The 23456-nt window shown below is 43.1% G+C and overlaps 1 protein-coding gene across 1 annotated transcript in view; it reads right to left on the reverse strand.

Moving 5' to 3' along the window:
- NUP160 (nucleoporin 160) overlaps positions 1 to 12742 on the reverse strand; it is a 42957-nt gene extending 30215 nt beyond the window's left edge. Inside the window, exons 1-7 of the mRNA XM_019743644.3 lie at positions 12399 to 12742; positions 12017 to 12128; positions 5049 to 5259; positions 4529 to 4751; positions 3138 to 3216; positions 2503 to 2617; positions 1121 to 1279 (exon numbers count right to left, since the gene is read on the reverse strand). Of these exons, the coding sequence (XP_019599203.1) occupies positions 1121 to 1279; positions 2503 to 2617; positions 3138 to 3216; positions 4529 to 4751; positions 5049 to 5259; positions 12017 to 12128; positions 12399 to 12498 (999 nt within the window). The 5' untranslated portion in view covers positions 12499 to 12742. The remainder of the gene's footprint in view (positions 1 to 1120; positions 1280 to 2502; positions 2618 to 3137; positions 3217 to 4528; positions 4752 to 5048; positions 5260 to 12016; positions 12129 to 12398) is intronic.
- Between the last annotated feature and the right edge of the window lie 10714 nt (positions 12743 to 23456).

Below are 23456 nucleotides of genomic sequence, written 5' to 3' on the forward strand. Positions count from 1 at the left end.
ATCCATGTGCCGGGAGGGTGGCACACGCCAACACCTGGGGACAGAAGCCCTTGCACTCAGCACCTTTCTGGACCTTGCCCTATGTGCCCTTTCATGTGGCTATTCATCTGTATACTTTATCATATAATAAAACAGTAAATGTTTAAGTGTTTCACAGAGTTCTATGGGCTGTTCTAGCAAATTATCAAGCCAAATGAGGGCGTTATAGATGAATCATGAGCCCAAGGAGATAAGACTATCCACATTTCGGAGTGGCCTGGCTCAGGCTGTAGGAGCACGAGAAGGGTGACAGGGCTTCCACATGTACCAAACGCCTGGCGTGGTGGGAAACTACAGCGGGACGAGGAGGGTGTCTACACACTGACAGGCTGCATTGGGGATGAGAGCCCAAGTAGGTGAGGAGGGCGCTCACTGCACAGGGCTGGACTAGTGGAGAGCGTCAGGGCCCAAATAGGGTGTGGAGCGCATCCGTATGAAGGGGCAAGCTGCAGTGGGGTATCAGAACCCAACAGGAATGGGGGCTCCCAGGCGGAGCAGCAGCCAGCGTGGGGAATCAGAGCTCCAGCAGAGCGAGGAGGACAAACCTCACTGGAATGTTAAGATTAAATGGATAACATGTAAAGCGTGAGCTCAGATAAGCAGTTCCAGCTTTTGCCATTATGTACATGAAGGGCCTGGCACGGTGCCAAACACACAATACCTAACAAATGGCTGTTTGGTATATGATTATACCATTACATTACATACTAAATATTCATCTACGTACAACACCTAGTGTTTGGATGATGAGCAAAATTACTTCTAAAAATTAACTTCTCCTCAACCACTTAACACATCCCTTTCATAACTCCATTTTCTCATAGACCTCTAAATTTGCTTTCTTGTTTGATTTTGGTTAACTTTTCCTTTCATATTCCTTTCAACTCTCTACCCCCTTTCATCCTGACTTCTCCTTCAAGACCTTTTAATTCACAGATGAGCACAAAACCCACCATCTCAGTGGAAACAACACATGAGACACCTAGATTGGTGTGAAGAACTGAAATTAATTCAATCAGTCTGCAGCTACTTCCCCACATCAGTACGTTGAGTAACTTGATATGTGTCATGTGTTTCATACCTGTCCTCGTTTTGGGGCATGCATGTATATCCCTAGGTAGAGTCCCATGGAAGGGGAATAGGCAAGACGTAATTTGTGTCCAGTCCCAGCAGTGAGCCGGAGGTCTTTATTCACAGGGACATACTCCAGCATGTCAGCTACCATCAGGCACATTTGGTCCTGTCCAAGACAAGAGTTAATAAGTGATATCAAAGAATATTTAGGTTAGAAAGCACATCTGCCCCCTTTTTAAAAGACACACATCCATTATACCTAGCAATCTACCTAGTTTATCTGCTGAAGGACCCTAGAGGTTTCTCTTTGAGGGCTAAGATGAAATTATCTCTTAGTCTGATAGATAAAATTAAGAGTTGTTTTGTTTGTGAATCTTAAAAATTATTTTAACAACTTGCATTTCTTTTTTTTTTTTTAACAGGACTTTATTGGGGAACAGTGTGTACTTCCAGGACTTTATTTTCCAAGTCAAGTTGTTGTTATTTCAATCTTAGTTGCGGAGGGTGCTGTTCAGTTTCAAATTGTCCTTTCAGTCTTAGTTGTGGAGGGCGCAGCCCAGCTCCAGGTCGTTGCCGTTGTTAGTTGCAGGTGGCACAGCCCACCATCCCTTGCGGGAGTCGAACCGGCAACCTTGTGATTGAGAGGACACGCTCCAACCGACTGAGCCATTCGACTGAGCCATCCGGGAGCTCAGCAGCAGCTCAGCTCAAGGTGCGGTGTTCAATCTTAGATACAGGGGGCGCACCCCACCATCCCTTGTGGGACTCGAGGAATCAAACTGGCAACCTTGTAGTTGAGAGCCTGTGCTCCAACTGAGCCACCCAGGAGGCAGCTCAGCTCAAGGTGCCGTGTTCAATCTTAGTTGCAGGGGGTGAAGCCTACCATCCCTTGCGGGACTCGAGGAATTGAACCGACAACCTTGTGGTTGAGAGCCCACTGGCCCATGTGGGATACGAAATGGCAGACTTCAGAGTTAGGAGCACGGAGCTCCAACTGCCTGAGCCACCGGGCCAGTCCCCAACTTGCATTCAAAAACCTATTTGTTCTTCTTAAGTGAAGGGTATATAGTTTATACTATTATTAGGTTGGTACAAAAGTAATTGTGGTTTTTGCAATTATTTTTAAGCTTTTAAACTGTAATTACTTTTGCACCAACCTAATATTTCAAATTTTCTATAGGACTCATAGTTTTCTAAATAAAATGACAAAAAGTTAGGGGAGAAATGTATGAAAAATAAAGCCAAATGAAACTGTCTGAATCTGGAAATGGCCTATAATTTTCAAACTAAGTGATCTGAGAATCTAAGAGAAGCATCAAGATTTACTTTAGCTCTATTACAAGGCACAATCCTGTTTTAACTTACAGTAATTATAAATGCAGCATTTACCTTGTAGGACCACATTCGGAGTTTATGGTCCTGGCACAGAGCGAAGATGAAGGCATCGTGCTCGACAGAATGCACCGCCAGGCTGAGCGGACGGTTTGAAGGCCCCTGATCACCTCTAAAGACATAAGGCCAAGTTTGAGAGTTTGACTATTACAAATCGTCTGATTGTTAGAGTTTGCAATTTAACACATAAAATTATAAATGTACACTCTTCATCAACAGGAGAAGCAAGTGTTTATATGTTGGTGTAAGATCACTATACTTTCTATTTGACTTACAACCAATTACTCTGATAAATTTTAAAAGGTTGTACATAACAATAGAATACTGTTATAATGATCAAAAACTTCTAATATTACACAAAATTGATTCAGTATGTCAGGGCGGGGCGCTGAACTGGAGATTGGGAGGATATATACTCAGTAAACTACTCTTTGCGGTCAAGATGGCCAATCCCAAACAAAGTGGGCTCTGGAGTATGGCTCTCCTCAGACGGGATGTGATGTGCGATTCGTCTCCTTTCCAGCATACTCTTTATCTGCCTTGGAGTAAGACTGGAAGCACTAACAGGTGCCGACCCACGCAAAAAGATGAAATTCTTAGGCCTTTTGATTTACCTGCCAGATACCACTCACCTGATAGCTGTTGGCATCCAGCCGATAAGCAATCGTTGCATCACTGAACTCTGTTTCAGTTCCACAACTGACACCATCCCTATAAGATTGAAAACAGACCAATGACATCCAATAAACCTCCTGATGATACTTAGCGAAACCCAAAGGTAAGAAGGATGCAATCATGATCAAGGTCTTTGTAACAGGTGACAGGGTTCTACATTTCTATCTAAGCAAGTCTTAAGATGTACCTTTCCACGTATATCACACCTAAAATATTTTGAATCACTACTGGATCAATAAAATAGCATTTTTAGATTCCAAGGGGAAAATTCTTCCATTTATAGGTAGTAACTCATATTGCTCAGAAGAAACACTTCATTCTTTCCAGAAGAATCACTGGGTTCCTTTCCTGTGTCCAGCAGCGCTAGGTGCTGGAGATGGAGCAGTAACAAAATAAACAAAAACTCCTGTCCTCATGGAACTTACATTCCATTGGGAGGTGGGAGAAGCAGGACAGTTAACAAATTAAGTAGAAGACTAATAAGAGAAAAATAAAACATGGAAAGGGTACAGTGACTATTAGGGTGGGGTGTGTGTGCCATTTTGAAAACGGTGGTCAGGAAAGGCCTTACTAAGGGGACACTGAGTCAAGACCTAAAGGACCCGAAGGAGCCAAGCTGGTGGCTAGAGAAAGACCATCCCAGACAGAAGCCCTGAAGAAGGTATGCCTGGTATGTTCTAGGAATTGTAAGTAGGCAAGTGGCTGGTGCAGGGGAGGTGAGGGGGAGATGAGAAGCTGAGGTGAGGTGAGGTGAGGGAGGAGGCAGGGGGTCACTGTACACCAACGTAAGGACTCTGGGTTTATTCAGATGAGATGAAGAATCACCCTCATTTGAGGGCTTTGTGCAGTTTACCCACATGATTCGGCTTAGGTTTGAAGTGTTTCAGTTTGCCTGAGAAGTTTATGTGTAGGGGGTAAAGACATATCTGGGGAGATATTTAGGAAGCAAATATAATAATCCTGGCAAGAGACAGTGGTGACCTAGAGCAGGGTGAACAACCAAGCTCCTGGTTTCAGTCAATTTGTTTTAATTACAGTACCTCAACCTGAAGGTAGGCAATTGGTCATCTCATCTCTGCTTGAGGACTCAGAAAAGACTACCTTACAGTTATCTGCTTTTCCCTATTCCAACGAGCTCTATAGTTCCTCATCCACTGTGTAAAATCTTGCCCTCTTGGGAAACAACAGTAAAGCACTAGGGATGCCTTAGGTAAGCAACACTGAATAACCATTTCAGGGGTGGCAGGGAAGCAAGTCGTGCTGGATGATGGGTTTGGACTTGTAGGGTTTGTTTTAATGCCAACCTTCCTTGTTTGAAGTTAAATCCACGCTCAGTTCCCATTCTTACCAGGAATGTCGTAAGGAGGTAGTTTAAGAACGAAGACTCCCCCAGCAGCAGATGGTAGAGCAAACAGGGCCTCCCCATCACTGCTAAGCCAGGCTGCCGAGGTGGTACAATTAGGGGGGAGTCCAGGGACGGCTGGAATTAACTGATAGTTGCAAGGATCGCTGAAATCAACTTTTCCAATGTCAGTGAATACTGATTGCATCTGACTTTCAGCTACCAAATCCTGTGAAGGAATTAAAAAGAAAAATCTGTTAATAAACTGAATTTTGCAGTTCCTCTCAACTGCTACCAAAGCTTTTAAAGTAAAAAATTGTTTAGCTTAAACAGAAAGCTATTCTTTTTAATGAAAACCATTTCTTCAACTTACAACATGCCTGGTCATTTAAATAGTATCTGTTAACGTGTGCATGGTTAGGGCTAACCAGGACTCCAAATCTCCTTCAATTCCAAAGGCTACTCCTCCAGCACTCACGTGTGAGAGCCAGAGGAATCTGGGAAATAACAGACTTAGCCAACTTACACTCCTATACATCCGGGAAGGGTGCGGTAAAATCAACCTGTGTACTGTTTGATTGGTTAATATCAAGATTATCACATGATTGTGAGTCTCACAGACATGAACCCCTCCAGGTAAGAGGCTGCAATTTTGAAATCTGAGGCGAACTGCATTATTCAACAGATTTATATCCAGTGACTCTTCCACCAGCTCCAGTGTATCTCCGGAGGTCTTCCTGTGAAAAAACAAAAAACCATTTGTTTAAATGTTTATGATTTTCTTACTGATTGTTGCACTGAAATACGAAGTCTGACAATTAAGTTTGCGAACCTGTTGCGATGATGTTGCTCACCTTTTTTGATTTCAGAGGGATTATTCATTATGAATTTGTACCAATTGGACAAATAGTTAACCAAGTTTACTATTTGGAAATGCTGAAAAGGCCGCGTGAAAAAGTTAGACGACCTGAACTTTTCGCCAACAATTCATGGCTCTTGCATCACAATAATGTACCAGCTCACATGGCACTGCCTGTGAGGGAGTTTTTAGCTAGTAAACAAGTTACTGTATTGGAACACCCTCCCTATTCACCTGATCTGGCCCCGAATGATTTCTTTCTTTACCAGAAGATAAAGGAAATATTGAAAGGGGGAAGACAGTTTTATTTACTTTGATTAGTTTCAAGTGCACAAAACAACGTACACCTCTCACAAAGTGATAACCCCCCTGCCCCAATCTATTGCCCCTCTGACATCGTATATAGCTATTACAATTCCATTGAGTCTATTCCCTATGCTGTATTCCATATCCCATGGCTATGTATACGTTAAATTATAGTTGACATACAACATTATTCAGCTTCAGGTGTACAGTGCAGTGGTCAGGCATCTACACCCTCCATGAAGTGGTCTCCCTAATAAAACATGTGCCCATGTGACACCCTACAAAATCTTTACAACATTATTGATTCTATTCCCCAAACTGTCTTTCGTATCCCCGTGGCAATATTGTGCTACCGGGCCGGCCCGGTGGCTCAGGTGGTTAGAGCTCCATGCTCCTAACTCCGAAGGCTGCTGGTTGGATTCCCACATGGGCCAGTGGGCTCTCAACCACAAGGTTGCCGGTTCAATTCCTCCAGTCCCGCAAGGGATGGTGGGCTCCGCCCCCTGCAACTAAGATTGAACACGGCACCTTGAGCTAAGCTGCTGCTGAGCTCCTGGATGGCTCAGTTGGTTGGAGCGCATCCTCTCAACCACAAGGTTGCCGGTTTGACTCCCGTAAGGAATGGTGGGCTGTGCCCCCTGCAACTAGCAACGGCAACTGGACCTGGAGCTGAGCTGCGCCCTCCACAACTAAGACTGAAAGGACAACAACTTGAAGCTGAACAGCACCCTCCACAACAAAGATTGAAAGAACAACTTGACTTGGAAAAGAAAAAGTCCTGGAAGTACACACTGTTCCCCAATAAAGTCCTGTTAAAAAATATATATATATATATTGTGCTACCAATTTGTGCTTTCTAATCCCCTCCCCTTCTCCCTCATCCCTACCCCCTTCCCATCTAGCAATCATCAGTTCTTCTCTATATCTCTGAGACTATTTCTGATTACTTTGCTTATTTATTCAGTTCTTTAGATTCCACATATAAGTGAAATCATATAAGTATTTGTGTTTCTCCGTCTGACTTATTTCACTTAGCATAATGTTCTCTAGGTCCATCCATATCGTTGCAAATGGTAAGATTTCCTTCTTCTTTATGGCTGAATAATACTCCATTGTATAAATGTACCACAGTTTCTTAATCCAGTCATCTACCGATGAGCATTTCAGTTGTTTCTAAGTCTTGGCTATTGTGAATAGCACTGCAATAAACATAGGGGTGCACATATTTTTTTCAAATTAGCGTCTTGGATTTCTCTAGACAGATACCTAAGAGTGGAAATGCTGGGTCATAAGGTAGTTCCATTTCCAGATTTTTGAGATACCTCCACACTGATTTCCACAGTGGCTGCGGGGAAAACATTTTGATGAGATTCAGGACATCAAGGGTCATCAAATACGACAGCTCTGATGGCCATTCCAGAAAAAGAGTTCAAGAATTGCTTTGAAGGGTGGATTAGGCGCTGGTGCCGGTGCATAGCATCCCAACGGGAGTACTTCGAAGGTGACCACAGTGATATTGAGCAATGAGTATGTAGCACTTTTTCTAGGATGAGTTCACGAACTTAACTGTCCGACCTCTTATATGGAAATACTTTCCAGGTGAACTCTCCCAATTTGAAAATTTTGAATAAACATATTCAGACCAATTTTTACATTCCAAACCACCGCGTTATATAGATTTACAAAACTCAGCATAATATAAAATTCAAATCTTATTTTATGACTTTGTTAAGTGGCTGCATTTCCAAACTTGATAGTCCATTTATTTAGAACAATATTCAATGCAACTAAACTCCACTATAATGAAAATTCACCCCACATATCCCCATTACTTGTGGTGGAATGTGGCCTCCACAAACCTAACTGCAGTCTCAAACTAGTGACCTTAATAAACATGGGTATCTCCCCTTCCATTACTTCTGTTACTTCTTCCTGCCAGAATGCAGGGCAGACTCTTCTTCAGGTGCAACTCTGCCATGGGGTAGTTCTGGAACCACAGAAAGCACCAAGCTGGGAAGGCCCTAACTTCCCACCACCTCATCTACCATATTACCCACATCCTTCTCCAAAGAGCAGGTCTCCTGCCGGCAAGTAAAGGCCAATCTCTGACTTTCTCAAGTATAGTTCTCCTGCATCCATCTCTTTCTTGCAGAGCCTTCCGTCAACATTCAAATATGCTCTTCCCAGGCCTATCCCTTTCCATCACCCCATTCTGGCCCACATCCAGCTATCATGTTTTCTCCAATCCCCTCCATGGCCAAGCTCTATTTCCTCACCTCTCTCATACCCTTTTCTTACCAAGTTCACCAGACCAATTCCAAAGGACTCTTCTTCGTTCCTTCTCTTACTTGGCCTCTTCGCAGCAATCCACATTCTTGACCACGCTGACCTTAAAAGTCTCTTCTCTTGACTTCCATACGACCCTCTCCTGGTTTTACACCCATATCTCTGGGCATTCCCTCTTCTTCTCCTTGACTTGACCCCTACATGCTAGTTCTCAAACCTCGATCCTGGGTCATCTTCTCTGCTCACTGTACACATTCTCTCAAAGCACATCTTATCTACTCGCAAAACATTGGAGCACCCCTGGAGCTCTGATGATTCTCTAGTGTTACTTTGCTTCTGGTAACTAACTAATGGTGTGGCATCATCAGCACAATTTTCTGGACCTTCACCATCATCATCTCTGAACAATCACTTCACCTTCCTGCCTTATGGTTAAAGTTGGGTTCTAGATCTTCCCAGAGAACATTATCCCTCAGATCCCTCTCTAATGGTGGTACTGTCTTACCATTCTCCTTGTACTGGGGCCTCAGGGTAGGGCACAGACAGCCAGCTTGCTTCCCATTGCCTTTCTAGGCCATTGTTCCGCCCTCCTGGCTCAAACCACTCAGCTCTGAAGCTCATGCAGTCAGATACCACCTGCCACCCTCTTCACTGCAGGTATCTCTAGATCTCTCTCATTCCTTACAGATTTTAGCTCCTGGCTCACTCTCACATCTCCTGCCATAACTGTGAATGATTTCAATATCCATGTGTTTTCTAATGCCTCACTTTCTCAGTTTCTTCAATTCCTCTCCTCTATTGGTTCCCCTTGACAGCATATAAACATACTGTATTTCCCCTATACCCTCCATTGCCTGCCTGCTACCATTTCGCTGTTTGCCTTATAGCAATGCTCCTTGAGAGTTGTTCTACACTCACAATCCCCCCTCCACCCCTGAACCCACTCCCCTTGGGCTTTTGCACCACTACGGGAGCAGCTGCTGACAAGGTCACCAGTGATCTCCACGGTGCAAGATCAATTTTCATTTCTCTGACTTGAACGTAGCATTTAGCAGTTTTTCAGCCTCCTTCTCCCTTAGCTTCTGGGACACCTCTCTCTTTTTGTTCAACTCTTACCTTACTAGCTACTCCTTCTCGGTCTCCTTTACTGGTTCCTCTTCTGCCTAAATATTGGAGTTCCCCAGGGTTCAGTCCTCAGGCCTCTTCCCTCATCGACACAGGTTCTCAACTGGGGGCGATTCTGCCCCACTCCCGAGGACATATAGCAATATCTGGACTTTTGCTTGTCACAACCGACTGTGTGCACGTGCACGTGCCTGTGTGTGCACGTGCACGTGCCCGTGTGTGCACTATTGGTATGTAGGGGGTAGACGCCAGGGATGCTGCTCCACACACTACAATGTACAGGAAGCCCCCACAACAAAGACTTATCTGCCTTCAAGTGCAATCCCTCCAAACCCTGATTTATACTCATTCTCTACATGACTTCGTTCAGTATAACAGCTTTATATGCCATCCAATGCCAACAATTCCCAAATCTGTATCTTCGGCCCAACGTCTCCACTGAACTCCTGACCTTTGCCTCAACACTTCCACTTGGGTATCTAACAGGGATCTCAATCAAAACCTGTCCAAAATAGAATTCTTGGACCCAGCAAACCTGAAAAACAGAAACAAAAATACCTACTTCACACACACTCTTTTCCAGTTCAGTAATGGCATCTCTATAACTTCCAGTTGCTCAATAGAGAAATCTGGAGGTCACCCATGACTCTTATTTTTCTGTATACCCCACATTTGATGCAATGGTAAATTCTAACAAATCCACCTTCAAAACATGTCCACAATCAGAACATTTCTCACTGCTTCTACCAATGCCACCTTGGTCTAAGCCACCATCATCTCTTCTCTGGAGTGTGGCACCAACTTCTTAAATGGTCTCCCTACTCCCACCCTTTTCTCACTACACTCTGTTCTCAACCCATAGCCACAGCAATCCTTTAAAAACACAACTTAGATTATGCCATTCCTTCACTTCAAACTCTCAAATGGCTTCTTTCCATCTCACTAAGAGTAAAAGTCATGGCCTTAAAATAACCGACAAAGCCCTGACCTGGTCCTTGGCTACCTTTCTTATTATTCTACCCTTTGTTCACTCATCTACAGACTCGTGTACCCTTGTCATTCTTTGAACACAACACACAAGCTCCTGTCTTAAGGTTCTTTGCACTTCTTTTTTTTCTTAGAAGGCTCTACCTGAAACTCTCATCACTCAAATATCCTTACTCCTCTGCTCAAATGTCACCATATCACTGGGTCTTGCCTGACTACCCTATATAAAATATTAACTCCCACAGGCATTCCCCTTCCCTCTTACCTTGCTTCCCTGTTCTCTATTCCACTTGTCACCTGACAAACTGCATTTACTTGTTTTGGTTATTATTGTTTATTGCTTGTCTCCCTCCACGAAAGCAGGGACTTTGTCTGCTTTGTTCCCTGCCATATCCCCAGTCTCTACACATTGACTGTAACATACTAAGAACTCAAAAATCTCTCTTAAGGAAATGAGATTTGTATCTTTAACATAGGTCTTTCTTCTGTGCCTCAGACCTTAAAATTTCAACACTTACTTAACATTGCCAAAGGGCTGCTGCAAATACTTCACATTTAGTACGTCTAAAAGAATTATTCAAATCTCTCAAAACCCGTCTTCTATATCTCAGTAAATGGCCACCCCTCTGCCCTATACATCTGGTTAGTCACACTAGAAACCAAAGAGTTATCCTTGCCCCCTCCTTTTCCCTTATCACCCCCACTCCATATTCAACCGATCACCAAGTCCTAGTGAATCTACCTTCTCAATGTTTGTGGAATCCACCCATTTCTCTTTTCCTAGCCATTCTCACAATGAGTAACTCTTACTTGGGCCATCATAAAGGCAAATTGTTCTTTTGTGTTACATATATTTAACCCAAATCCACTTTCCACAAAGTAGCCGATTTTTAAAAAACACAATTCTGATCATGTTAGTAACCATTTAAAACCCTTCAATAATTGTTCAACGTACTTAGGATAAAATCCAAAATCCTTAAAAAGGACCTGAGGGTCCTTCATAATGAGCTCTGCCTCCCTCCCGATCTCAGCATCTCTCACATTATTTTCTGTTTCGCCCATTGCACTTAAGCCACAGACCTTCAGTCAGATCCTCAAACCTGCCACGTTCTTTCCACCTCATGGACTTGGCACATGTTGATCCCACTTGCCGAGCTGCTCTCTCCCCCAATCCCCTGCCTCGCTAACCATTCAGATCTCAGGTTAAATATGACCTCCTTTAAAGGCCTTCTCAGCTCCACCAATAAAATGCGGTCCTCCCATTAGCCTCTACACTATTCTTCTGAGGCAAGTATGAAACATTTGTATTGTTATACTTTTGTTGTGTCATTAGTTTAACGTCTTTTCCCTTCTTTAAACAGCCCAATGAAAGGTGAGTCCACAGCTAACACCGCTACATCTTGCATGATAAAAATGGTGGTGGTTTTTGTTCATCACTTAATCCCTAGCATACCTAGCACAGTACCTGATGTGTAAAAGCTCACATGTTTGCAGAATGAAGTTGTAAAGCACTACTGTATTTTCCCGAAAATAAGACCTAACGGGAAAATAAGCCCTAGCATGATTTTTCAGGAGGACATCCCCTGAACATAAGCCCTAAAGCGTCTTCTGGAGCAAAACTTAATTTAAGACCCGGTCTTATTTTCGGGAAAACACTGTATAAAAACACAATGGACTGATGTTTAAAACTGATCTTTGGGCCTCTATCCCCTAAGCTACATTTCTCTGCTTTTAGTGCTGCCCTGGGAGGGTGCCTCTCTTAGAACTCTGGTCTCCTTAATCTTCTCCTGATTCAGATACAATTAGAAAACAGTCTTTCTCTTCCTGTCAATTACTGCTTCGGAGAACAGCGGAACAGCCTTTATAAATAGCCACGAAAATTCAGACACCAACTCGACTTTGCAGTGGGGTTTGGCGAACACAGCACTTACCAGTGAATGAACCTGTTTCTGGTGACAGAGAACAACTTGCCACTTTCCAGATAGTAGAAGCCTCCAGCGCTCTCACTGTATTTGACGGTTCCGGTCAAGGCATTTGAAGTCCCTGCAAAAGGAGAGCGGTCAGCCTGCACACGTGGTTCTCTGGGGATGACAGGGACTGAGGGCGCCGAGAAAGCAGAGGATGACAGACTGATAATCCATACGAAGAGAAGGGGAAGAAGAGAAAGAAGAAATGGGACACTAAGGAGGCTCAGATCTCGGGGCTATAGACATGTGGACTTAAAAGGATGAACTGGGGATCAGAGATTTAGGGACTCATGGGAGGAGCCTGAGAGAAAGGATCGGATCGTGCCCTCTTTGGCTGCTTCCGTACCAACGCCACAAACTGTAAATTCCCGAAAGTGCCTCGGCCTTTCGCGCTCCGGACCGCTGAGCTCTATAAAGCTCCGTTCCAGGGATCCCGCCGCCGCCATCTTCCCGCCGCCGCCGCCGCGAGGCCCGACGGGACACCAGCACAATCCAGTGGTTGCCGTCACTTCCGGGGGCGGGGCAGGCGGAGGCGCGGACAGTCGGAGATTCCCCGGGAGGAGAATGGCAGCTTCAACCGTGTCTTTCGGGGCTCCTTCGAGTGGCTGGAGAAGAAGGGTTGGCAGGGACGAAAACAGAAGAGAAAGGGGCAGGGGGAGCCGACTCCCTCTGCGGGAACCTTCGCTTGGCCGGCCTGGACGCTTCCGGTCGTGGGGGTGGGGCGGAGCCCTTTTCCCGGCGGCCCCAGGGCGGGGGGCGGGGCTGGGTTCCATTTTAAAAACCAGGGCGCGGGAGGCAGGATGAACCTCCTCGGAGGACGATGTCTGGGAGGCCATGGCGCCCTCTATCGGATCCCGAGTTTGCGGTCCCCTTTCCCTGAATCTGGGTGTCCGTCTGTGAATCTCGGCCGGGTCTCCTTTTTTTCACCCTCTGTAACACGTGAGATCGGGTGAGGGGGAGTGAAGGGCAGAGGGGCATTTTGCTTTGCGTTGGAATTTTTTCAAGAGAATGTATTCCTGTATTTTTGTATGATGAAACAATGGGTTCAATTAAATATTGATGCTGCAACCTGCTGAGATTACCTAAATGCTGATCTCTTGCATACGTGAATTTGCTTTTCTTTCCACCCGTGATCTGGATGTGTGGAGGTTACTGTGGTTTTACCCCCATCTAGGACAAAGTAGATGCTCAATATTGAGAAAAATGCTAATTTTGCGGGGGTAAAGTTATTGTCTTGATAGTTAACGGCTATTGTCAAGATAGTTATTGTCTTGATTTGTTAAGCACTTCTGTTATTTTTTTGGTATTACCAGTGACCACAAACCTTCCCTGCCCTCCGTTTCATTCATCCTATTCTGACCGTTCTCTTCTCTCCTAGAACACCGACTCTAGCAATGCAATCCCTTCCGTTCCACCTAGAATCTTTTGTTCCAACCACCATTTCACTGTTCCTCACTTGATGTTTCCTTCTTGGCTCTGCTTAACTTCTATTTAAATTAGTGGTACCTTGGTTTTCTAACTTAATCCGTTCTGGAGGACCTTTCGAATTCTGACACTGTTGAAAACTGAGGTGCAGTTTCCCCATAGAAAGTAATGCAAAATTGATTAATCCTTTCCAGACCTTTAAAGTCAACCCCTAAAACGGCAAATTTAGCATGAATTTTACTATCTAATGATACCATAGATCCAAAAAATTACAGCGGTCGTAAACCGAAATGTTTGTCAATGGAGACATTCGAAACTGAGGTACGACTACTCCCTTGTCCAGCTCTGGGCAAGGGCATTCATCATACTGATAAAATCTACACCTGTGATCAAATCCAAATCTGCAGCTGAACAGGCCTGCAGGAAAACACACAGTCATACTGACATACCTCCCTCTGCCTCCATCGTGACTCAGAATGTTGAGTGGGCCCATACTGCTGCTCCACAAACACTGTGTATCCTTTGTCCACTAACTGTCCTAGATGAATATTTCACAGCTCCTCTAACCTGCAACACCTCCTCCCCCATCCTCACTCAGCTTGCTTCTGCACTTAGAAAAATGATGCAATCAAGAGTTTTCCCCCCACTACCACCTCTCCCTACCTACCAGCATCTGTATCCACATATTCTGCCTTCCCTTCCTGTTACTGTAAATAGAAGTGTCCCTGAGCTTATGGAAGAACAATCTTTCTACTTTTTCCTTAGACCACTTGCCCGAGGACATCATTCCAGCAATTGTGTCTCCTATATCTTCAGTTTCCCCACTTTTTATTGAGTTGTTCCTCCAATCACACAAACATTGTTATTTCTCCTCCCACCACAAAAAGCCCTCATTTGATCTCTCCAGCTACTACCTACAAGGTTGGAGCCCCTCCCCACCTTGACTGCAAAATTCAAGATCATTCTATTTAATTTTCTCTTATTCTCCCTTAACCCTTCGTTTTCTAGGCCTGTTTCAAGGTCAGCAATGACATCCATGTTACTGTGTCTAATACTGTAAACTTAATTGACCACCTTCAACATTTGATCAATTGATTGCTCCTTCCTCCTGGAAACACTTTCTTCACGTGGCTTCCAGGACACCACACTCCCTTGATTTCCTCCTATTTTACTGACTGTTCTTCAGACTCCTTTGCTAGTTGTATCTCTTTTCCCTTACCTCTTAATGTTGGGAGTGCCCCAGAGCCCACTTTTTGGTCCTGTCTATACACATTCCCTTGAGTATCTTATCCAGTCTTCTCGTTTTAAATGCTAGATATGTAGTTCCCAAATGTATCTCCAGTCCAAATCTTTCGCCTGAATCTTTCCAAGCTTATATATCCAACTGCATATATACAGAGGGTAACTTTTCCTTTTAAGAAAGGAAAAAACTATAAAAATTAAGCTGATGGTAACCACTTTGAGCACCTCTTGTAATTGCAGAAGTCAGACGTGACTTGTATTCATCTTGTTATCGGTACATGTTGAGTATTACAATTATAATACAGTTTTCCTTTCTTAAAATGTGTATACATTTATATATATATATATATATATATATATATATATATATATATATATATATATATATATCTCCAATTGCCTACATTAATATGTCTACAATTAAAGTCACACATGTCCAAAACTGCAGTCCTGATCTCTTCCCCCAACACTATTTCCACATCTCACCTACTGGCATCCTTCCAGTGGCTCAAGTCAAAATCCTCGGAGTCACCATCGAGTCCTCTTTCTCTCTTACCTTAGATCAGTGCCATCTCACCTTCTCTGTGCCATCCATCACCCTGTGTCTAAACTACCAACAGCTCACCTGGATTATCGTAATAGCCTCCTAAATTGCCTCCTTGCTTTCTGTGTCCTTATCCCCCACCCCTTGACTAGACTCCACACTCCAAGAATCATGCCTGGCCCATAAGAGGCAAATATTCAGTAAATATTTGAGGAATGAATGGTCCAGGCAAAAACTGATGAGGTCCTGAGTGGCATGGAGAAGATGAGAGTAAATTTGAAGGAATATTTAGGAGATAAAATCAGTTGGATCTGGTGAAGAATGAAAATAAGAGAAGGCCTAGTCATCCAGGCTGACTCCTGTTTGTTTTGACAACTGGGTGCCATTAGCTTGGTAGCAATGGTAGAAGAGGAGTAGGTCTGCGGAATGGGAGAAAGCTGAGTTGTATTTCCTTGTAGGAACAATCAATATTGGTAAATGTTCTAATGTTGCTGAATGAAAATACTTCATTGTTTAACAGAACTACCATTTAAAACTTTTCCTGAGTCAGAATTTCAAGCTTCTGAGATTCCACTCAGATAATACAAAGTAATTTCCCCATCTTTAGACCCTTAAATTTAATCACATCTGCAAAGTTCCTTTTACTATGTAAGGTAACACATTTATAGATTCCAGGGATCAGGATGTGAACATCTTCCTGGGGGGGGGGCTTTTTCCACCTATCATATTTATAATTTCATCCTCATAACATCCTTATAAGGTAGTATTATTCCTGCAAGGTAGATAATAGATAACTTTTCTGAAGCACTTGTTAAAAATACAGTTTCCATCAGTTGCCACCACCTTAACCCAGAGTTCAACCTTAGCATTTCTCATTACTAAGGACAACCAGATATAAAGTGCCTCCTGGTGTGATACAAAGTGAAGAATATAGCATGATCTGTAAGGCATTTTTAAACAACTTTGTTAAGATATTATTCACATGCCATAAAATTCGCCTCTTTAAAGTGTACAATTTAATGAGTTTTGCTTATTCACATAGTTGTGTAACATCACCACAATCAATTTTGGGACATTTTTATCAATTCAAAAAGAAATCCCGTACCATTAGCGGCCACTGCTCATTTCCCCCTCCTCAGCCCCTGGAAACTATTAATCTACTTTATGTTTGCCTATTCTGGACATTTCACATAAATGGAATCATATGTATGTGTCCAGCTTCTTTCACTTAGCGTAATGTTTTGAAGGTTCATCTATGGTATAGCATGAATCAGTACTTCATTCCATTTCATGGCTGAACAATAGCCTATTGTATGGATATACAACACTGTATCCATTCATCAGTTGCTGGACATTTGGGTCGTTTCCTCTTTCTGGCTACTGTGAATAATGCTGCTAGGAACATATGAAGTATTCTTGCCAAAAACATTTAATTCCGATTATGGTAGGCAGAATAATGGCCCCACAAAGATGCCTACCTCCTGATCCCTGGAACCTGTGAATGTTATTTCCATGGCAAAAGGGACTTTGTGCATGTGAGGTTAAGGATGTAGAGATGGAGAAAGAAGCCTGGATCGTGCAGGTGGGCCCTAACTACTCATAGTCCCTCAAAGGAGAGACCTTTCCCTGCTGAGGTCAGAAAAAGAGATGTGAGGACAGAAGAAAGGTCAAAGATACGCGACATTGCTGGCATTTAAGATGGAGAAGGTGGCTATAAGCAAGGAACGTGGTCAGACTCTAGAAGCTGGAAAACACACAGGAACGATTCTCCTCTAGAGTCTCCAGAAAGGAGTGGGACCCTGATTTTTGCTCTTAACTGAAGAGAGCTACCTTTCCTATGGTTATAGCCCCTGCATCCAGTGAGTTTTCAGTGTGGAAAGTCCAAAGGTCCTGCCACCTAGCCTTGATCTAGGAGAACTCTGAAGAACCATCTCAGCTCCAGAGCGCTATGTAGGATTGGCTGAGGCTTCAACGTCTCTTTCTGCCCAGTCCTGCCTCCCTTAGTTCCTTTGAGGTGCTGTTCCTGAGAGCAGTCTCCAATACACCTCCTGTAAGCCTCCTATGCAAATCTATGCCTCAGAGTCTGTTTCCCGTGGAATCCAACAACACACACACACACACACACACACACACACACGACATCTTGTCTAAGGATGGGAACCAGCAGGGATAAAGAATTTGGAAAGGAAAAGAGTTTAGAGTAGGATTTTTTAAATTCCCAAGTTGATGATAAAATATTGCGAAGAACAGCAGTGCATTGGAAGACTTGGGTTCAAGTTCTAGCCCTGTCTCAACTAACCTCTTGTCACTTGGCAAGCCACCCAACATCTCTGTGCCTCAGTTTCTCAGTAGAGGGTGCTGTACATATTGATCTTCAAGCTCTCTTCTGGCACTAAAGCTCTAGGTTCTGTGGCCTAAAACTCGGAGACAGTCTGGATGTTCGCCTTCACCTCTCCTTCATCTCCAGGCTCTGATCTGAGCCTGCTCCAGACGCTCCCCAGGACAAGGACAGACATGTCTTCTCTGAGTGATGCAATCAATGTGAATATTTAGTCATAGTTCTTTTTCTTTAATTTAAAAACATTTTAAAATTAATTTTTACAAATTTTGTTGGGGACTAGTGTGTTCCTCCAGGGCCCATCAGCTCCAAGTCACGTCGTTGTCCTTCAGTCTAGTTGTGGAGGGCGCAGCTCAGCTCCAAGTCCAGTCACCATTTTCAATCTTTAGTTGCAGGGGGTGCAGCCCACCATTCCATGTGGAAATCGAACCGGCAACCTTGTTGTTGAGAGCTCGCGCTCTAACCAGCTGAGCCATCCGGCCGCCCCTCTTTGCTTTTATTTTTAAAAACGTGTAAAATTGATGGGACATCTTACCGTTTCCTAGGAATCCAAAAATTATAATTTTTGACAGTGAGCTCTGTCAGTCCTTTTCTTGTCTTCAACGTCCATCAGAACACTCAGAAGTTAAAAGTTCCTAGTAAGTGTTTGAAGGAATGACTGAAGGAACAAATAAGTGCACATATGCATTCTTAAGAAAACTCAAATACCGTTTGAACTATGAATACGCTGGTTGGTATGGTTTTAACATAAATGGAATCACATTGCCATCTAGTGGTTAGGTAGTGACTTCATTTAGAAACAAAACGCAGATTGGTACCAAGATTACTGTTTGGGCAGCAAGTTTCGTTTACAGATACTTTCCGAAGCACTGTATTTTTTATTGCTTGACGCTGTATTCTGTGACTGTCTTGGTTTGCCAGATCACCACTGGTTGGTATGTATCAGTGAACAGTATTGTAAAATGAACTTTAAAGCAGATTTTCCTAAACTAACTTAATAGCTATTCCCTGAGAGAAGAATTCATGGTTTAAATAAGTATGGGAAATGATGATGAAGAAAGTTAAACATATTCCTTCCTGCAGAACTTTTCAGAGGCATTAATATGATGTTGTGCTTTGTAAAGCTCCAAGAAGGCTTCTGTATGATGTATTTTCCAGACCCTTTGTACTCTTTTCAAGAACAACTCACTGGACCATTGTTCTATGGGAAAATATTTTGGGATACACTACTTTATTGTCATTTCCACCCTATGTTAAATTATTAGTGCACAGTGTTTCTCTGGCTACAAAGCCTTCTTTTCCCTTGATATCCAGTAAGTGTTGACTGTGTTCTAGACACAGTGAATTCAAGTAGCACCGTAAGAAGTCAGTAGTCATACTTTACATTTATACAGATGTTTAGGTAATAATTTCTTTAATTGAAATTAATATTATTTCACATTGAACACTTTTTACATAATCTAGTTTCTTTGGGGTTCTAGGAGGGTAGTCTCCTGCCCCTTGGACAGTTGCTTTGAATAACTGCTATTAGTGATGCCGAAATGACTCGGGATACAACCACAATGCAGATGATTTAAGATTTTCTATTTCTGTAGGGGTTTTATATTGCCTTTTCCCTGTGTGTTGCTGTATTAACCAGAGCGACTAAATTTCAAATTCCTGGCAGGGGCTCCATTTATTCTTTCAGTCTTGATTGCATGCCTCCCATGTGCCTGGCACTGGGGTTAGAAAGATCCCTCAGAATAGGAGCTCATGCAGTCAGGGGTCCTGTCTGCCTTGTTTTCTGTTGTATCTCTGCTTCCTAGCACAGCGACTAGCACTACCTAGTTGTTCATAAAATATTTGTGGACAGAATTAAATGTTCACACTCTCTGCTTTTGAGGTTCTCCCAGTTTAATAGAGAGACAAAAGAGAAATGCAGATTACAGTAGAATATAATTATTATAAAAGAGATGTGTACAAAAAGGAGAAAGGGCATTCCAGGCAAGAAAGAACTGGGCTGAGGAGTGGTTGAGAAGGGGGGTCATCTTGGAGGATGCTTTTCTTTTCTTGCGGAAGAGTTTAGACCTACTTAAAGGTCTTTTATTACAACTCAGTGCTTAAAGTATTTCATAAATTCTCCTTGTAGATTTGGCGTAAGAATTTCATCTCAAACCAAACTTTGCAAATCGTTAAAAATATTTTGAAAAGGTTGATTTGACCTCAGTATAGAATGCCTTAACACGTGGGCTTACGACCTTGTCGAAAAAGAGTAGCCATCCATCCAGGGTTGGTAACTCCTGGGGAAGCTATGATGACATTGTAGGTACTTAATAATCGCCCTCACATGCTGTCTAGAATTTTGGAATTCTCCCTAGGAAAACCCCCAGAGCAGACTCCTGCAGGAGAAGATTCTTTAAAAAGCAAAATTGTGGAATAAGTGAAGTATGTCGGCGACTTCTCACTTCCCTTTTCATTATTCTTCCTCCCCGCTGAGGAAACCACCTCACACACCAGGGCCCTCTGATGGTCCCTGCCAGCCCAGGGTTCCCACTCAGACCTGACCTTCCCATGCTGTGGACTTCGTCTTGGGGACACATGCCTTGCACTTTTTTTCCACCTTTGATGTAATAGTCACCATAAATTTCAATATGTTGTGATTCATTAAATGTTATTTTTATATCCTTGTAAGACCTTGTACATAATTTAATTCACAAAATCAGAAAGAAAAAAAATCCTTGCTTGCACCATATATCCTGAGTTTTGCTTCAAAAAATATAAGAGATATATGTATCAAAACCAGCTGTGGTCTGATTGGAAGTGATCTGACGTGGATTCACACTGGGGTGCTGATGGTATCCAAGCTTAACGAGGTGCCTTTCCCGGAGGTATGGGTACTGCATGCGTGTTGCCTTAGCCCACAGACATCGCCACGCTGCCCTTTCTTGCTCATCAGCTGCAGGGGGAAGGGGAGTCGTTTCCCACCTCACTGTCATTTTAAACACAGTGAAGCGGCTGTCAGTTGACTGAAACTGGCATGTGATATACAATTGATTTACCATCAAGTTCAAGGGAATGAATGGAACTCCAACAATGGAATTGGAGGCATCAACAGGGAACCAGATATGTTGGTAGGCTTAACAGGGACAGTTAAATCATCTCAGTAAAGTATGATTAATGTTGACCTTAAAAACCAAGATCAAAGCTGATTTATGAAAATAAAGAGTTTTATTTGCATGTATAGAGCCCAGAGCTGTCTTTTCATGTAATAGCACACAATACAATTAAGAAACTAGAGGGTCAGCTTTTTTTTTTTTTTAAGATTTCACTGGGGCAGGGGAACAGGACTTTATTGGGGAACAGTGTGTCAATCTTAGTTGTGGAGGGTGCCATTTAGCTTCAAGTTGTTGTCCTTTCAGTCTTAGTTGTGGAAGGCTCAGCTCAGCTCCAGGTCCACTTGCCGTTGCTAGTTGCAGGGGCCACAGCCCACCATCCCTTGTGGGAGTTGAGGAATCGAACCTGCAACCTTGTGGTTGAGAGCCCACTGGCCCATGTGGGAATCGAACCGGCAGCCTTCGGAGTTAGGAGCACGGAGCTCTAACCACCTGAGCCACCGGGCCGGCCCCAAGGGTCAGCTTTTAAAGTATAGATTCTCATTTAGATCTACGCTCGTATGAAGTTGCACCCACTTCAGATGCTCCCTTCTCATTCTCTCCTTTCTTAAAACTTTGGGGCTATCACTTCTTTTGTTGCTGCTCGACCACGAGCAGTGCCAATCCTCCTGCCCACGTCCTTGCTTCTTCCTCTGCACAATAATGCAATGATGATGGCGATAAATTGCAATTGGGAGATTATTGCCATCTGTTTAATTCTTAGCTCCTTTCATCTGCTCCTGAAGATTCTCTAACGTCTTTCTCCAGTTGTTCTGTTCCTTCAAAGGGTAAAAAGGTTCAACTCATAAAAATAGGAAGCACTTTTACAAGTATGAGCCCTTCCTCATTTTGCCTGCCTCAAGTTTCAAGTTGGTGCAGGTGCTGACAGATGTTTTTATAGGCAAATAAAGTAAGTCATTTCCATATTGCAGAGCTAGGATGCTTGTTGACCTGAGTAAGGGTGAGGGCTCTGATTAGAGGCTCCAGTTTGAGGTCAGAGGTCAATGCTTTTCTAAATCCCAGACAGTAGTTTTGTTTTAGCTTCCCTTTGTCATCGCCCAAATCTTGCAAGAATGTCTGGAAATTCAATAAGTCAAAATGTCCGCCTGCAATCTCGGGGCTGGCAAAGCTTCTATAGGCAACCACAGGTCCACACCCATTGATTGTTTATATTTCTCTTGCATCCTCCAGGATCCTGCTTACGCACCAGTTTCTGTTGAGTAACGGTTTGTGGAGCCAAATCAGAACGGTAATGTTCCTCGTCCGCCTTCTCGGGCTGCTCCTGACGCTGGCCCCCGACAATGCCAGGCTCGAGAACGATTTGTTTCTGATCTCCAGCCAAGAAGTCTAACAATTCTCTCCCTTCCTTTCCGTCGCCCTCTTCTTCCTTACCCATGCTAAGTCTGGGATTTTTCCTTGTCTAGAGATCATGCAGGCAAGGAAATGAACTTTCTTGGGATAGGACAGACCACTTAATAGAAAATGTGCCCTTTGTTCTCATCCAAATGCCTTCTCCTTAAATGACATTTCTCTCCAAGGCTTCTGCAGATTTATCTGCAGTCACTACTTAATTTCTACAAGGTCCCTGTCAGAAGACTGCCCAGGGGGCGATGGAATTATGATTTTTCTGATTGGGAAGCAATAGCTCATAAAGGAACATTGATTTGATTTGTCCAGGGGTTTAGTCAAGTAATTCTGTTAGTTGTGTCTAACCGATTATTTTAAACTTACTGAAAAGTGCTTTTAGCTCCGAGCAACAATGTCTGAGACAAAAGAAGCAAACCCTTATGTTTACCTACAGAAAAGAGAACGACGCAGGTCTGGTTGTTGGTCACTGGTTCCACCAAGAGTCAGAAAATTTGAGTGCGTTTGGACACACCCAGGGATGGCCCAGCAGGGATGAGAGTCAACAGGAACATGGGTTCTCCTTCCCACTATTAACTAGGCACGTGACCTTGGGCAAGTCACTTCACTTCTCTCTGGGCCTCAGTCTCCTCATCCGTAGAACCAGCAGTTGGGTTTCATGATCTCTTAGGTTTCCTTCCAGCATCAGGAATCCACAACTAGGAAAAGGCTGAGATAAAGGCATAAGTCTGAAATGTCTTTAAAAAGTCTGCAAACCATCTATGTATAACACTTTAAAAATAATCTCTGGTAAATAAAAATGTTTATTTATTTTGACTCAGTAATTTCACTCTTGGGCTTTATCTTAAGGAAATAATCAGAGATGTGCTTCAATATACAAAGATGATTGGCACAGTGGGGTGTGTGTGTGTGTGTGTGTGTGTGTGTGTGTGTTTTAAGTAAACTTTTAATTTTAGGATAGTTTTAAATTTACAGAGAAATTACAAAGACAGTACAGAGAGTTCCCGTACACTCCATCTGCCCTCCCTCCCCACTTCCTTCATTGTTAGCAGCTTATATTAGTATATATTTATCACAACTAATGAACCAATAGTGATTATTATTAACTAAAATCCATACTTTATTCATATTTCCTTACTTTTTAAAAAAATCTGTGTCTCTTTTTTGTTCCAGGATTCTAGTCTGAACAACACATTACATTTAGTTGTCATGTCTCCCTAGGTTCCTCAAGACTGGGAGAATTTCTTAGATTTTCCTTGGTTTTGATGACGTTAGTTTTGAGGAGCACTCGTCAGGTGTTTTGAAGAATGTCTCTTGATTTGGGATTGTTCAATTTAAAAAAAAAACATGATTAGACTG

Source organism: Rhinolophus sinicus, chromosome 14 (assembly GCF_057876585.1).
Source record: "Rhinolophus sinicus isolate RSI-liver-muscle chromosome 14, RSI-T2T, whole genome shotgun sequence".
NCBI classification, from domain to species: domain Eukaryota; kingdom Metazoa; phylum Chordata; class Mammalia; order Chiroptera; family Rhinolophidae; genus Rhinolophus; species Rhinolophus sinicus.